The sequence below is a fragment of the Sceloporus occidentalis genome, unplaced genomic scaffold, assembly GCF_023333645.1.
Source record: "Sceloporus occidentalis isolate IW3139 unplaced genomic scaffold, rSceOcc1.0.p SCAF_2, whole genome shotgun sequence".
Taxonomy (NCBI): Eukaryota; Metazoa; Chordata; class Lepidosauria; order Squamata; family Phrynosomatidae; genus Sceloporus; species Sceloporus occidentalis.
This window is the reverse complement of record NW_028316982.1, coordinates 62,127,506-62,140,944: the sequence shown is the minus strand read 5'-3', so window position 1 is coordinate 62,140,944 and position 13,439 is coordinate 62,127,506. Positions and strand designations below refer to the sequence as shown.

The window sequence follows — 13,439 nt, the reverse complement described above, 5'->3', positions numbered from 1 at the left end:
CACATAGCCCGAAAAACCCACAATAAATCAAAGATCTTTGCTAGGAGACCATACATGTTGCTTGATAATGACTGTTCCCCTCTAAATTTTTGTGGAGATAATGGAAGGACAGGCAAAGTGTGGCGCTTGGGATGTCAGCTCTCAGCATTTCTTACCATTGGCTATGATGGCTGGGGCTGGGGAGATTTCTTGTCTAATAATATCTGGAAAGCAACAGTTTGCTCAACTCCAATATTAGATTTTTGACCTGAAGTACTGAATTACTGCCCTCCTATTTCTACCTTTTTACTGACCATCCTAGAATTGTTCCCCAGTGTGATCCTAGACAACAAGTAAAAGAACTGTATGTAGTAGATGGAATCTTGGCAAAAGCTATGAAAAATATTTTTAAATCAGTTGGTGTGTTTTGAAACTAGTTCTTTTCAATTGCAGGGGTGTCACAAGGAGGGGGGGGTTGCGGGCCATACCAGGTGATACCCTGCAGGGGTTGTGATACCACTGCTCCCCAAATATTTGCCTTTTGGCAGAAATGGGCTGTGACATTCATCTGCGTCCCCTTAAAACAATGAAAAGATGGTGTGAGTGGGGTGAGGCTCAGTGGGAGGAGAAAAGAAAGAACCCAGGTTTAAAAAATTATTTTAAAATTTTCTTTAAAAACATTACATCTTACCAAATTTTCACTTTAACCACATGAAACAATGTATACGTAAATACATTTTGGCTGTGTGCATGATACTGTAATTTAAAGGTATAATTTTATTTTTGCTAGTTGTTTGTTACAACTCTTGCCATTACAGCCAGTGATATATGGGAATTATGGTTTATGAGTAACATTAGTACAAAAAAACATAACTAAGGATTCTCTATGGATTGGTATGGGAGGAGGTCAGTGGAGGGGATGACGCCATGAGTAATCTTCACTGCCTATCCTAGGGATGGCACTGCTCACTTGTGAGGGTTGAAGGTCTTGTCCTCAATGGAATTTTGTTGTGGAAAGCACAGCAAAGTCTGTAAAGAGGTGGGGTAGAATCTTATGGTGGAATAGTGGACAATACCACTAAAGACTGCAGTGAGGGGTAAGGGCATAGCACTTTAAAATATTAAAACAAAATAAATTCATTCTCTCTATATACAAAGCAAACAAACAAACAAACCCAAATTAGCTACTTAGGAAAGAAAGGTCTGAGCCCAAATGTTCCTCTTACTCTGTGTGCAGGGAAACATGCAAAATTGTGAATCCCTTTTTCAATAACTATAGTGATTCTGTTGGATATATAAAGCATACCACTCATAGCAATAGCAACAGTATTTACATTTCTGTACTGCACAGAATGTGGTGGTTCAAGTGGTTAAGACTCTTATTCTTGATTACAAGATAGGCAGGTTGGCAGTTTGAGACCCAGGTGCAGCATGGTGAGGTGAGCTCCCATCACTAGTCCCAGCTTCTGCTAACCTAACAGTTCGAAAGCATGCAAATGCAAGTAGATAAACAGGTACCATTCCAGTTGGGAGGTAAACAGCACTCTGTGCAATCATGCTGGCCACATGATCACAGAGTAGTCTCTGACAATGCTTGCTCTTTGGCGTAGTAGTGGAGATCAGCACCACTCCCTATGGTTGGACACGACTTGACAACCTTTTCAACAGGGAATACCTTTATCTTTACTGCTTCATAGTGAACTCAGTACTCTCTAAACTGTTTACAATGGCCCGTTCTGTACAGGCCTTTGCGGCGCCCCCGCTAGGAGTTGGCCGAGGACCTAGCGTCCATACCGGCCTCACCCCAGCACGTGACGGGGGCGTAAAAATGGCCACGCCCTATACACACGGGCGTGGCCATTTTTATGTGCCAGACGCTTAGTGTCCGCACATAGCGTTGCGAAAACGATGCATTGAGTGCGCCATTGGCACCTCGTTGTGTCATTTCCGCGACTCAAGAAGAAGCGCCATTTTGGTGCTTCTTTTTAGCTGTGCTAGGAAGCCTCACAGTTTGGCCGCTGGGGCTCCTCGGTGCAGCAAATGACGGCGCAGGCAGAGTGCCGCTTTTCAGCGCTCTGTAATGCGCCATGGTGTAAGCCAGTTGCCCCCAACAAGCTGGGTATTTATTTTACTGACCTATGAAAGGATGAAAGACTGAGTCAACTTTGGAACCCTGGGATCAATCTCACAACATGGTGGCTGTCGTACGGCATTTAACCACTGTGTCACCAGAGCTCCCTCATGATGATCCCTTTCCTACAACAATCCACATCTCTAATGGTTTTACTGTTTGGTAAATGATTCCTCAGCCTCTATGGAGCCCTGGTGGCGCAGTGGTTAAATGCCTGTACTGCAGCCATTCACTCGAAACCACAAGGTTGCGAGTTCAAGACCAGCAAAAGGGCCCAAGCTCGACTCAGACTTGCATCCTTCCGAGGTCGCTAAAATGAGTACCCAGACTGTTGGGGGCAAATTAGCTTACTTGCTAATTAGCTTACTTGATGTTCACCGCTATGATCTTTGGAATAGCGGTATATAAATAAAAAATAAAACAAAATTAATTATTATTACAAGTGCTACTTCCACCTTTAGTTTCTTCTGCAACTGTTTAACAAATCTCCATTGGCATTGGCTTCTTTCAGGCATATTTATAATCTTTCTGCATTGAACGCAAAAGTACTATTATTATTATTATTGTTATCCTTTATTTATAAAGCGCTGTAAATTTACACATACAATCTTTTTAATTGGACGGTTCCTTGCCCTCAGGCTTACAATCTAAAAAGACACGACACAAAGGGAGTGGTGGTGGGGAAGGGGCCTCTCTAGTAGGATAATACATATAAAATACATAGCAATACAGGAAATGATTCAATAAAACAGACAACAAAAGAACATCAAATAGCAAGTGACAATTATGCAATGCCTGGGAACGCTGCCCTGAACAGGATAATCTTCAACTCCATTTTGAAGCTGGTTAAAGAAGTGATGGCTCTTGCTCGCGGGGGACGAAGGTTCCCGGAGTAAGGGGCAGCGAGAGAAAAGGGGCGAATCCGAGATGGGGCAGAGGAAATCCTGGGCTGGGACAGCAGACCTTGACTACCAGAACGGAGGGCCCTAGTGGGAAGGTGCGGAGAAATAAGGTCTGATAAGTAAGGAGGGGCCAGCCCATGGAGGGCTTTAAACGTCGACAGCAGGAGCTTGTACTGAATGGGGAAAGGGAAGGGGAGCCAGTGAAGGGATGCCAACACAATGGAGTTTATCGTAGTGGCCCTGAAACGGGCCCAGTGTGTTTTAAACGTGTGCGCACATGGGCATGCACAGAACGGGATGCGGCCAAGAACCCCATTTTATCGCATGCCAGAACGCCACCTTTGCCGCGGTGCATTCCAGTTGTGTCCTCGTTCCATTCCAGAGGGCGCCATTTCTGAGAACTGTTCTAAAGCGTTCTCAGAAATGGCGCCCTCTGGAACGGAATGGGGATACAACTGGAATGCCCCGCGGCAAAGGTGGCGTTCTGGCATGCGATAAAATGGGGTTCTTGGCCGCATCCCGTTCTGTGCATGCCCGTGTGCGCACACGTTTAAAACACACTGGGCCCGTTTCAGGGCCACTACGATAAACTCCATTGTCTCAACCCCCTGTTTCCTATATGCAATATGAGGATAATAATACTAACACTTCTTACAGAATGATTGTTTATTGAGATGATATGTGTGAAGTACTTTGCTATATCAGTGCCAGATATTAAAGGTGGTTAAATAATAATAATAAATAAAATTTTTATTTTTATACCGCCCTTCCATAGATCAGGGCGGTTGACAGCAAAATATCAAACAACATATACATCAGGGTTAAAAACAATTACACACAAACAGAATAAAACCCCCGTTAGCCAGTCCTCTTTGCCACAGAAGAGGAAAGGAGGCCCACTGGACTTTAATCGGGGAATGCAAGCTGAAATAGAAAGGTTTTTAGGTCCTTTCTAAATTGGGCCAGGGAGGTGGCCGAGCGGAGCTCTGTGGGCAGCGTGTTCCAAAGGGCCGGGGCGGCGATGGAAAATGTCTTCCTCGCGGTGGAGGTCAACCTAGCCCCTGGCACCTTAAGTAGTTGCTGCCCAGATATTCTGAGGGTGCGGGACGGAATGTACGGGGAGAGGCGGTCCTTCAGGTATCCTGGGCCCAAGCCATTTAGGGCTTTATAGGTCATCACCAACACCTTATATTGTGCCCGGAAGCGAATAGGCAGCCAATGCAGATCTTTAAGCACCGGTGTAATATGGCTGGCCCTGGAAGTTCCAGTGACCAGCCTGGCTGCCATATTCTGTACCATTTGTAGCTTCCGGGTTTGGTATAAGGGTTGCCCCATGTAGAGTGCGTTGCAGAAATCCAATCTCGAGGTTACCAGAGCATGTACTACCGTTTCAAGGTCCCTCTGGGCCAGGTATGGGCGCAGCTGGCGAATAAGCCGAAGCTGATAACAGGTGTTCTTGACCGCCGCATTCACCTGAGCAGTCAGGTGAAGCGACGAGTCAAGAAACACCCCCAGACTGCGCACAGAGTCCTTTACAGGGAGCGTGACCCCGTTCAGGACAGGTGGAACTACCACCATTCCTGGACCAGGGGAACCTATCACAAGTACCTCCGTTTTCTCTGGATTCAGCTTGAGTCGGTTTTCCCTCATCCAGCCCATTACTGACTCCAGACAGGCCACGAGAGGAGAGACACCATCCCCGGTCACTGCATCAGTCGGAGACATAGAGAAAATTATTTGGGTGTCATCAGCGTATTGATAACCCCGCGCCCCATGTCTCCGGATGATCTCTCCCAGCGGTTTCATGTAAATGTTAAATAACATGGGAGACAGAATGGCTCCTTGAGGGACCCCAGTTATAAGGGCCCTCTCATCGGAGCACACGTCTTCCAGCTGCACCATCTGGGACCTCCCAGAGAGGTAGGACCGGAACCACTGGAGCGCAGTGCCCCCGATTCCCACCTCTGCCAGGCGTCCCAGAAGGATACCATGGTCTATGGTATCGAAAGCCGCTGAGATGTCCAAGAGCACCAACAGGGACACGCTTCCCCTGTCGAGGCCCAGACGGAGATCATCGACCAAGGCGACCATGGCCGTCTCAACCCCGTAACCCGCCCGGAAGCCAGTTTGAAATGGGTCCAGATAATCCGTTTCATCCAAGACCGCCTGAAGCTGGATTGCAACCGCCCTCTCGATCACCTTCCCCAAAAATGGCAGCAGCGAAACTGGCCGATAATTGTTATGTACCAGGGGATCGAGGGAGGGCTTTTTTAATAAAGGTTTTACTATGGCCAATTTTAGTTCAGATGGAAATTGCCCTTCCCTCAAAGATGTGTTAATAATCCGGCGTAGCAATAAAGTTACCGCCGGTCCCCCCTGGGCCGCTAGCCATGAGGGACAGGGATCGAGAGAGCAAGTTGTCTTCCGAACACTTCCGAGGATCTTGTCCACATCATCGGTACTTACCAACTCAAACCGATCCAGTTTAATGGAGTCCACGGAGGCTCTGGACGCCTCTACTCTAGGTTCTGCTTGAATGTTGGCGTTAAGACCTTCGCTTATCCGAGAGGTTTTATCCACGAAGAAGTTATTAAATTGGTCGCAGCAGGCCTTAGAAGGTTCAAGGATCTGGTTCGGGGCAGGAGGGAGCTGAGTTAGCTCCCTCACCACCCTGAACAACTCTGCTGGACGCGACTCCGCGGACGCGACACGAGCACCATAGAACGAGTTCTTAGCTGCTCGTATCGCCTCTCCGTAGTCCTCTAACAGTTGGTCTAGGAGAGCCTTGTCGTCTAAGCGAAGGTGTTTCCGCCAACGGCACTCTAGCCGTCGCAGTTCCCGCTTCCTCGCCCGGAGATCTTCCGTATACCAGGGCTTACGTTTGGAAGCGGGCCTGAGAGGGTGCTTGGGAGCGATACTGTGTATAGCCCTAGAGAGACCGGTATTCCAAATACAAGTCAGGGCATCAACAGAGTCGCCGTCACTTCCAACCATGTACCCCTCTAAAGCTTCCTGGAACCTTTTGGGTTCCATCAGCCTTCGAGGGTGGACCATCCTAACAGGTCCGCCACCCCCGGGGGGGATCTGGGTAGAGACCTTGATTTTTGCCTCCACCAGGAAATGATCCGTCCATGACAGGGGGGAAACATTAGTTATTTCCGCCCACGGATTTTCCGCATCCGAACAGAAGACCAAATCAAGAGTATTACCCGCACAATGCGTAGGACCCTCTATCAGCTGGGACAGGCCCATGGCCGTCATGGTATCCATGAATTCCCGAGCCGCACCGGGTGGAACATAGCTGGCCGTGAGGGAGATGTTGAAGTCACCCAGGACAAGTAGCCTGGGTGTCTCCAGCATCAGCTCAGCGACCAGCTGTGTCAGCTCGTTAAGGGAGTCCGCTAGCGCACGGGGTGGCCGATACACTAACAGAATCCCCAGACTGTCCCTAGCCTTTAGGGTCAGGTAAATACACTCAATATAGGTTGTTATTGTTGTGTTCCTTCAAGTGATTGCTGACTTATGGGGACCTTAAGGACAGTGTTGCCAATCACCCTCGAAGGAAATCCTCTGATGCTGTGTTGGATCTCCCGGAAATTCCCCCAAATTTCCTGGATGGGGAGCTGGACTTCTGGGTCGGAGAGGCGTGACTTTGGGGTCAGGGGTCGGGGTGCAAGGCACTATGGGAAGGCTAAAGGAGGTGGGACTTATGGGATGGGAGGTATGTTGGGAGGTTTTTGGAGGCAGGAAGGTATGTTTGGGTGGGAGATTGAATTCCCAGAATCTCCCCGGAATTTTGGCAATCACGGAAATGACACGGAAAGGTTTTAAAATTCCCTGTTTCTGGGCAATTTCCTGGAAATTGGCAACACTGCTTAAGGACAACTTATCACATGAGTTTCTTGACAAGACTTGTTCAGAAGGTTTTTGCCATTGCCTTCCTCTGAGGCTGAAAGACTGTGACTTGTCAGAGATTACTCTGTGGTTTTCCACGGCTGGAGATTTGAACCTTGGTCTCCCACACTGGCTCTCATATTAGAGGGAATGAATTGTAAAAGAGGAGTTGTAACTAGGATAGAATATTGAACTACATGGTAATTCCTAATACAGGTTGTAGATCAAGCCTTACTGTATAGTAGATCTTAGATTAAATAATTATTTTTTGTGTGAGTTCAAATTAAAATATTGATGTTGCAAGTCATAAAAATGCAAAATATCTTTTCAGTAGAGCATTCATTTAATCACTCACCACATTGTGTTAAAGGGTTTTAGTATCTTGAATAAAATCCTTGATGACTAAAATAAATCACAATTAGCATGTAGTTGTTGCTCTCCCACCCCAAAAAACATTTAGACCTGAATGTTTAATGCATGATATTTAATGATGTAGACAGAATTGCTAACTAAAGCCATAACACTGTTTCTTCTGCTGCTGTAGCAGAGCAGCTTCATGTTTCTATAACATGCAGAACCCATCCCAGGAGAATCTTGTGATTTTTTAAAAATCTGTTTGTTGGCAGGCTGGCATTTAATGAGGGCAGGTTTCAGGGTAGGCAAAGGCAAACAATCTTTGCCTTTCTTGGGCTATGCGGAAATCCAAGACAAACTTTTCACAAATAACACAGTAGTTGGCAAGTGGTGGCTGATAAAATGAAGAAAAATACATAGCACAAAAATGAGTACAACCAAGACCTATAGCAAAATAAATGGCGCTCACCTGAGAATGATGAAACTAAAGAGGGTAGAAGAGGAGGAGATATATAATATTTAGAGGAGCAGCAGCAGATTGGCATGTAAGAATAGTGGAAAGAGGCATGGGGTGTAAGTCAGGCTCCAGAAATGCAAGGGAATAGAAACTAAAGCAAAATAATCTTGGCCTAAAGCAAGATTGCAGTCTTTCTATTACTTTCCATTTTAGGGATACTGGAAGGGCAAAATCAATGTGGTTGAGTAGACAACACTGAAGCGCCTTGGATTAATATGCATCTGCAGTTTTTCTTTGCTCTTTTGGATGATGGGGCTTATTTTGATGTATGGCAAGGTTGGTGAGCCCTTCTCAGACCAAGGACCTAATTAATGCAACTCAGGGATGTTTGTGGTAGTGGTGGGGGGAGCATTCCAGTGGTAGATGGGACTGAACATGCCACCTTAAAACTTTTTCTGCCAAGAACTAAGCTTTAGAAGAATCATTTCATCTTTTTCAAATGGGTAAAAATCCATATCATGGGAAATTGGGAAACAACCAAACAGTGTTATTGTGGTGAAGAGGGCTGTAAATAGGCTTCCCATATCCCGCCTGGGGGCGGGACTTTCCCGATTTGGGGCGGGTCCGCACGGTCCCGCCCCGGTTTGGCCCCGCCCCCGGGACTCCCCCCCCCCAGCGAGTCCTGCAGGCTTGGCTGGGGCTTGGAGGACGGCTGCCTTCCAAGCCCCAGCCATGCCCTGGGGGCTCCTCCGCGATCGCGGAGTCCTGCAGGCTTGGCTGGGGCTTGGAGGACGGCTGAAGCCAAGCCCCAAACCTCTGCCTGGCTGCCTCCGTCTCTGGGGGGGGGGGAAATCCCGGGGGTGGGGGCAAAACGGCGACGGAGGCAGCCAGGCAGGGGTTTGGGGCTTGGCTTCAGCGAGGCCCCATTCCCTTGCCTGGCTTCCTCGGTTGGCGACGGAGGCAGCCAGGCAGGGGAAAGAGCCTTTCCTCTTTCTCCTCCTCCTCTTCTTCAGCCTCCTTTTCTTCCTCCCCTTCTTCCTTCTCCTCTTCTTCTTCTTTCTCCTCCTCTTCCTCCTCTTCTTCTTCATCTTTTTCCTCCTCTTCTTCTTCTTCCTCTCCTCCTCCTCCTCCTCCTCTTCTTCCTCCCCTTCTTCCTCTTCCTTCTTCCTCCTTTTCTTCCTCTTCATCTTCTTCCTCCTCCTCTTCTTCTCCATCTCTTCTTCTTCTCCTCCTCCTCTTCCTCCCCTTCTTCCTCCCCTTTTTCCTCTTCCTTCTTCCTCCTTTTCCTCCTCTTCTTCATCTTCCTCCTCCTCCTCTTCTTCTCCATCTCTTCTTCTTCTTCTCCTCCTCTTCCTCTCCTTCTTCCTCCCCTTCTTCCTCTTCCTTCTTCGTCCTTTTCCTCCTCTTCTTCATCTTCTTTCTCCTCCTCTTCTTCTCCATCTCTTCTTCTCCTCCTCCTCTTCCTCCCCTTCTTCCTCTTCCTTCTTCCTCCTTTTCCTCCTCTTCTTCATCTTCTTTCTCCTCCTTTTCTTCTCCATCTCTTCTCCTCCTCCTCCTCTTCCTCCCCTTCTTCCTCCTCCTCTTCTTCTTCTCCTCTTCCTCCTCCTCTGCCTTTTCCACTCTTCCTCCTCTTCAATGCCCAAATATGCTGTTTGGAATGGGGGGGGGGAGGTTAGCCAGAAAGGGAAGTACATTTCTGCCATCTGTCTAGGAATAATGCCAAAATGTCCTCCATTTTGATCATGCCTAAGAAACATGCATTTATATTAACATTTTTTAAAAAATCATCAATTTTTTTGCGTGTCCTCCATTTTTAGAAAACGTGTCCTACATTTGAAAATTTTGTCCTACTTTTGTCCTACATTTGTCCCAGTTTGGAGGTCCAGAATTATGGCAACCCTAGCTGTAAAGAGCCTTAGAAAAACCAGATTTGGGCCCCAGGATGGCTGGTTTTGGTCCCAGGCCTTGAGGCACCAAAACCATTCCCGATCAAATTGGTAAATATATGAGCTCAGGAATGCTGCTAACTCTTAAGATTTGATTAGCAATATTGTGATTTAATGTTTTACTTTTTAAAATGTGCTGTTTTATCTTTTAGGAACTGCTCTGTGGCCTGTGGTGATACTTGCAGAAATCAGTGGGAGGATCACCTGATAATCTAGGACTGAATTATAGAAAAGGGCTGTGTTGCCCAGTGGGCAGCAGCCTTACTTGACTTGGAAGAATGAGAAGGAATATACCCGTTTATCTTATGGCTCTCTCTGTGGTTGCAGTAATGGGGTATCCCTCCAGAAGGGCTACTATGGATCTGGATGCCACTCCTCGTATGACAATTGTCTATAACGGTAAAAAAAAATGCTCCTCATTTCCTAGCTGGGCACATTTGCAATGTATATGAAGTTCTATTTATTCCCATATATTTTTATGATTATCTGTATATGCATTCATCATATATGCACATCCCATGTTCTTGCCTTTTATTATCTCTATTTGTGGATTTTGCAAGCCTTGTCACATTTCTGTAGCCTTCCACAGTTACTACTGTAGTTTATGATTAAAATGACTAATCCTATGGCACCTTTAAAACAGTATGACCGGAGATATGTTGTGCTTTGACAATGTCCTCCTTAGGCTTGAAGGAAATAGCTACCAGGTAACCAATGCTTTTTATGGAGTGTGAAGTGCTCATCACCCTGCTTGCTCAATGTATTGTCCTTAGTATTTATTTTATAGTCCACTATTTAGAAGTGGAGGCAAGGGGAGTGTCCTTTAGAATCCTCTTTTCAATGCTTTAAATTACTTATGCATCAGATTAACTTCTTGATCCCGTAAATAAATCCTGGTATGATACAGGTTAAAGCACAAACTCTGTAAATCCTCACATCTTGTTTTGATGGATGCTCCTTCTCTAGTGTGTAACTATAATGTGTAGGACATATTGATTTGAAATTTATGTGCTTGTTAGTAGCAGATATTGCTGATATATATAGGTATCTGAAACAAAGCTTTTGGGGTCTTTTCTTCAAGAACCGTATGTTGTTGCTGTGTCTTAAATTGTTTCCACATTTCTTGGCTAGATTTATTCAAAGGTAGTTTGCTGTTACTTTCCTCTTAGGCTGTGACAGTATGTCCAGGGCAAGATCACCCACTGGGTTTCTGTGGCCAAGTGGGGATTCACACTCTGGTTTTCTGGAATCTTAGCTTAACAATCAAACTATTAGATCATGCTGGCTTTCAGCCTTGAAGACAACTCCAACCTACGGAGACACTTTCATAGGATTTTCTAGGCAAGATTTGTTCCAAGAAGGTTTGCCATTGCCTTCTTCTAAGACTGAATTACTTGCCTAGGGTCACCAAATGGGTTTCTTAGTTGGACAGGGATATGTACTCTGGTCTTTTGGACTCCTAATCTAGCACTCAGATTATTACACCAGACTGGGTCTCATAATTTTAGATGGGTCTTTTAGATCTAGGGTGGCCAGTTAGGATTTTAGGCATCTGAAAAGGTCAGTACATATCTTCTGATCCCTAACCAACCAGAAATTCAGGAGAGAAAAAGGTAGGCCTTCACGGACCATCATGGCCATACAGAATGAATATAAAAAGCAGCTCTAAATTCTGTTCCTGCTTCTTGTGTGATGCAGACTTGGAAGATCTACCAGAATTACAGTACTTGGAGGTATTTGCTATATTATGATTTAGTGCTGGAATGATAGGGATTTTGTAGTTTTGTATCTAATTCTGTCAGCTGTGGTGTGACAAAATGATGATGTAGCAAGTCAATTTGTTGACTTGAAAGATTTATGGAAGATGATGTAATCCTCAGTAAGAGAGAGATGAAGAGGATATACTCAGTTTCCTTTCAACTTCACTTTAAAAGGTTTGTGTGCGATCAAGGCATTACCTCTCAGTTTCTAGTTTTAGAGCTTTTCGAAAAATAGCTGCATCTAAATTTGACACTGATAACATGATAATAAAACTCTTTTTAGTTTCTAAGATCAGATTTGTGGTCTCATCTGATATTCTGAAGATAAAATTGTGACTTCATAGAGATGCCTGTGTCACCATTGTCATATCTGCAGAAGAGTAATCCTCCAAAATAATAGAGTGGAGACTGGTAGTCTCTTGGAATGTTCTGCCTGTCTCAGAAGTAGAGAACCTTGAGGTGAATATGTTCCTCCTGAGATCGTAGTCTGGCCCTCTGGGTTTCACCAGAAGGCCAAATTCCCTTCCCCATGGCACCCTTATTTGGTGGTTTCCTAGCTTTTGTACAAGTGTACCCCCCCCCATTTCCCCCAGCCTCTCCTAAGGCTAAAATGTACTCATATTTGTGACCCTGGACATTTACTTCCAGCAAGAGGCATGATAAAACACAAGCAAGTTACTGGTCTTGTGCAGAAGAACACTGTTTTTGGATGACATAATGATAGCAATGATGTGCTGACTTTGTTTTTATCTTGTGGCTGTTTATAACAATAGAGGAAATATTAGCTTTTGGTGTGCTTTATAACAGCAGAGGAAATATCACTGTTGATAGTCCTCAGGAGTTCCACCCTTCTTTCCTTGTCTTTCTATTATGGAAGAGGGATTCAGGGAAAACCTGCTTTCGAGAGCTGTGTGGGAGCTGCCTGCCACTGATTATTACATGCCAGATTGGAGCTGTCAGAGCTGCTGTCTTTTGCCTTAACATGCATGTCTGATTACATCAGCGTCTTGGAGCAATCTCCTCTGCTCCAGTTTCCCAGGAACCCTGAGGCATTGTGAACACATGATCACAAACTTCTTCATGAGTGCAGGAGAAGGGTTTTTGTGTATGTGTGTGTTTATGAGGGGAAGGGTCAGAATTTTCCTTCTGCTTGCTTCTGTTACCTTGCATACAGAGCTCCTGTCTTGACTTCCTCTGTATGGCTTCTGCATTATTAAACTGTATTGGCCAGCCCCACCACCAAACCTGCTAAATAATACCAAGATTTAGGATAATCTGTGCTCCTGTCTTGGTGGGTGGTGGGTAGGTGGGGGCAGATTGTGGGAAGCACAAATTTATGTACACAGAATAAAAATTGTATGTGATTTATTCTGATATGAAGTTGATTTATTCTACTTGCAAAATCAGCATTCTAAATTGCTATTTTATGAAATAGGCTTGTGGTTTTGCTAAAGGCATTGACAATTTAGGACTTTATTCACGAGCAGCATATTTTGGAACTTTTTGTGTTACTAGAGGGGAGGGATTGACTAAATTGTGGCAAGAGAATGGGGCTAGTTCGGGGGCTTTGGAATTTGGAACTAGGAGAGAGAACTAGGAGAATGGAGAAACTAGTGGTAGTAGCTACAGCCCATATGGAGAACCTGCCCACTGATGTCTCCTCTTTTTGTCTTTTTACAGATCATTTCCTGTGTGCAAGTCCCAGTGATTTCAATGGGTCTGTTATAGTTAGGACTAAAATTGGATTTAGCTCAAAGTATATATCTGAATTGCAGCTCTGTGGTGGAAAAAAATAGATGTAATAGCTCAGCTATTAGTAGATTGTAAACTTTGCTGCTTTTCAGTTGTTTCTGATGACCCCATGATATATTTTATAAAGTGTGTTACATCAGATTTCATGGGTAAACTATAATAAATTAAGTTAGCTATTAATTTGGGAAGACAGATAGTTAAACATTCAACATGAACTGAATGGCCAAAAGCAAAAACTTTTAAATCTCTGAAAAATGGGAAAGA

General features: G+C 45.2%; 1 protein-coding gene across 7 annotated transcripts in view; it reads left to right on the top strand.

The window, feature by feature from the left end:
- The window catches only part of SEMA4G (semaphorin 4G), a 154,073-nt gene that overhangs the window by 57,837 nt on the left and 82,797 nt on the right, over window positions 1-13,439 (top strand). For 5 of the 7 annotated variants that reach the window (XM_089509740.1, XM_089509743.1, XM_089509742.1 and 2 more), the window contains one exon: window positions 9,816-10,062. The exons of 1 other annotated variant lie outside the window; for it this stretch is intronic. In XM_089509740.1, the coding sequence (XP_089365866.1) occupies window positions 9,942-10,062 (121 nt within the window). In that variant the 5' untranslated portion in view covers window positions 9,816-9,941. Of the gene's footprint in view, window positions 1-8,031; window positions 8,054-9,815; window positions 10,063-13,439 lie in introns of those variants that run through there. One more of the 7 variants, XM_089509745.1, reaches the window with a different exon arrangement.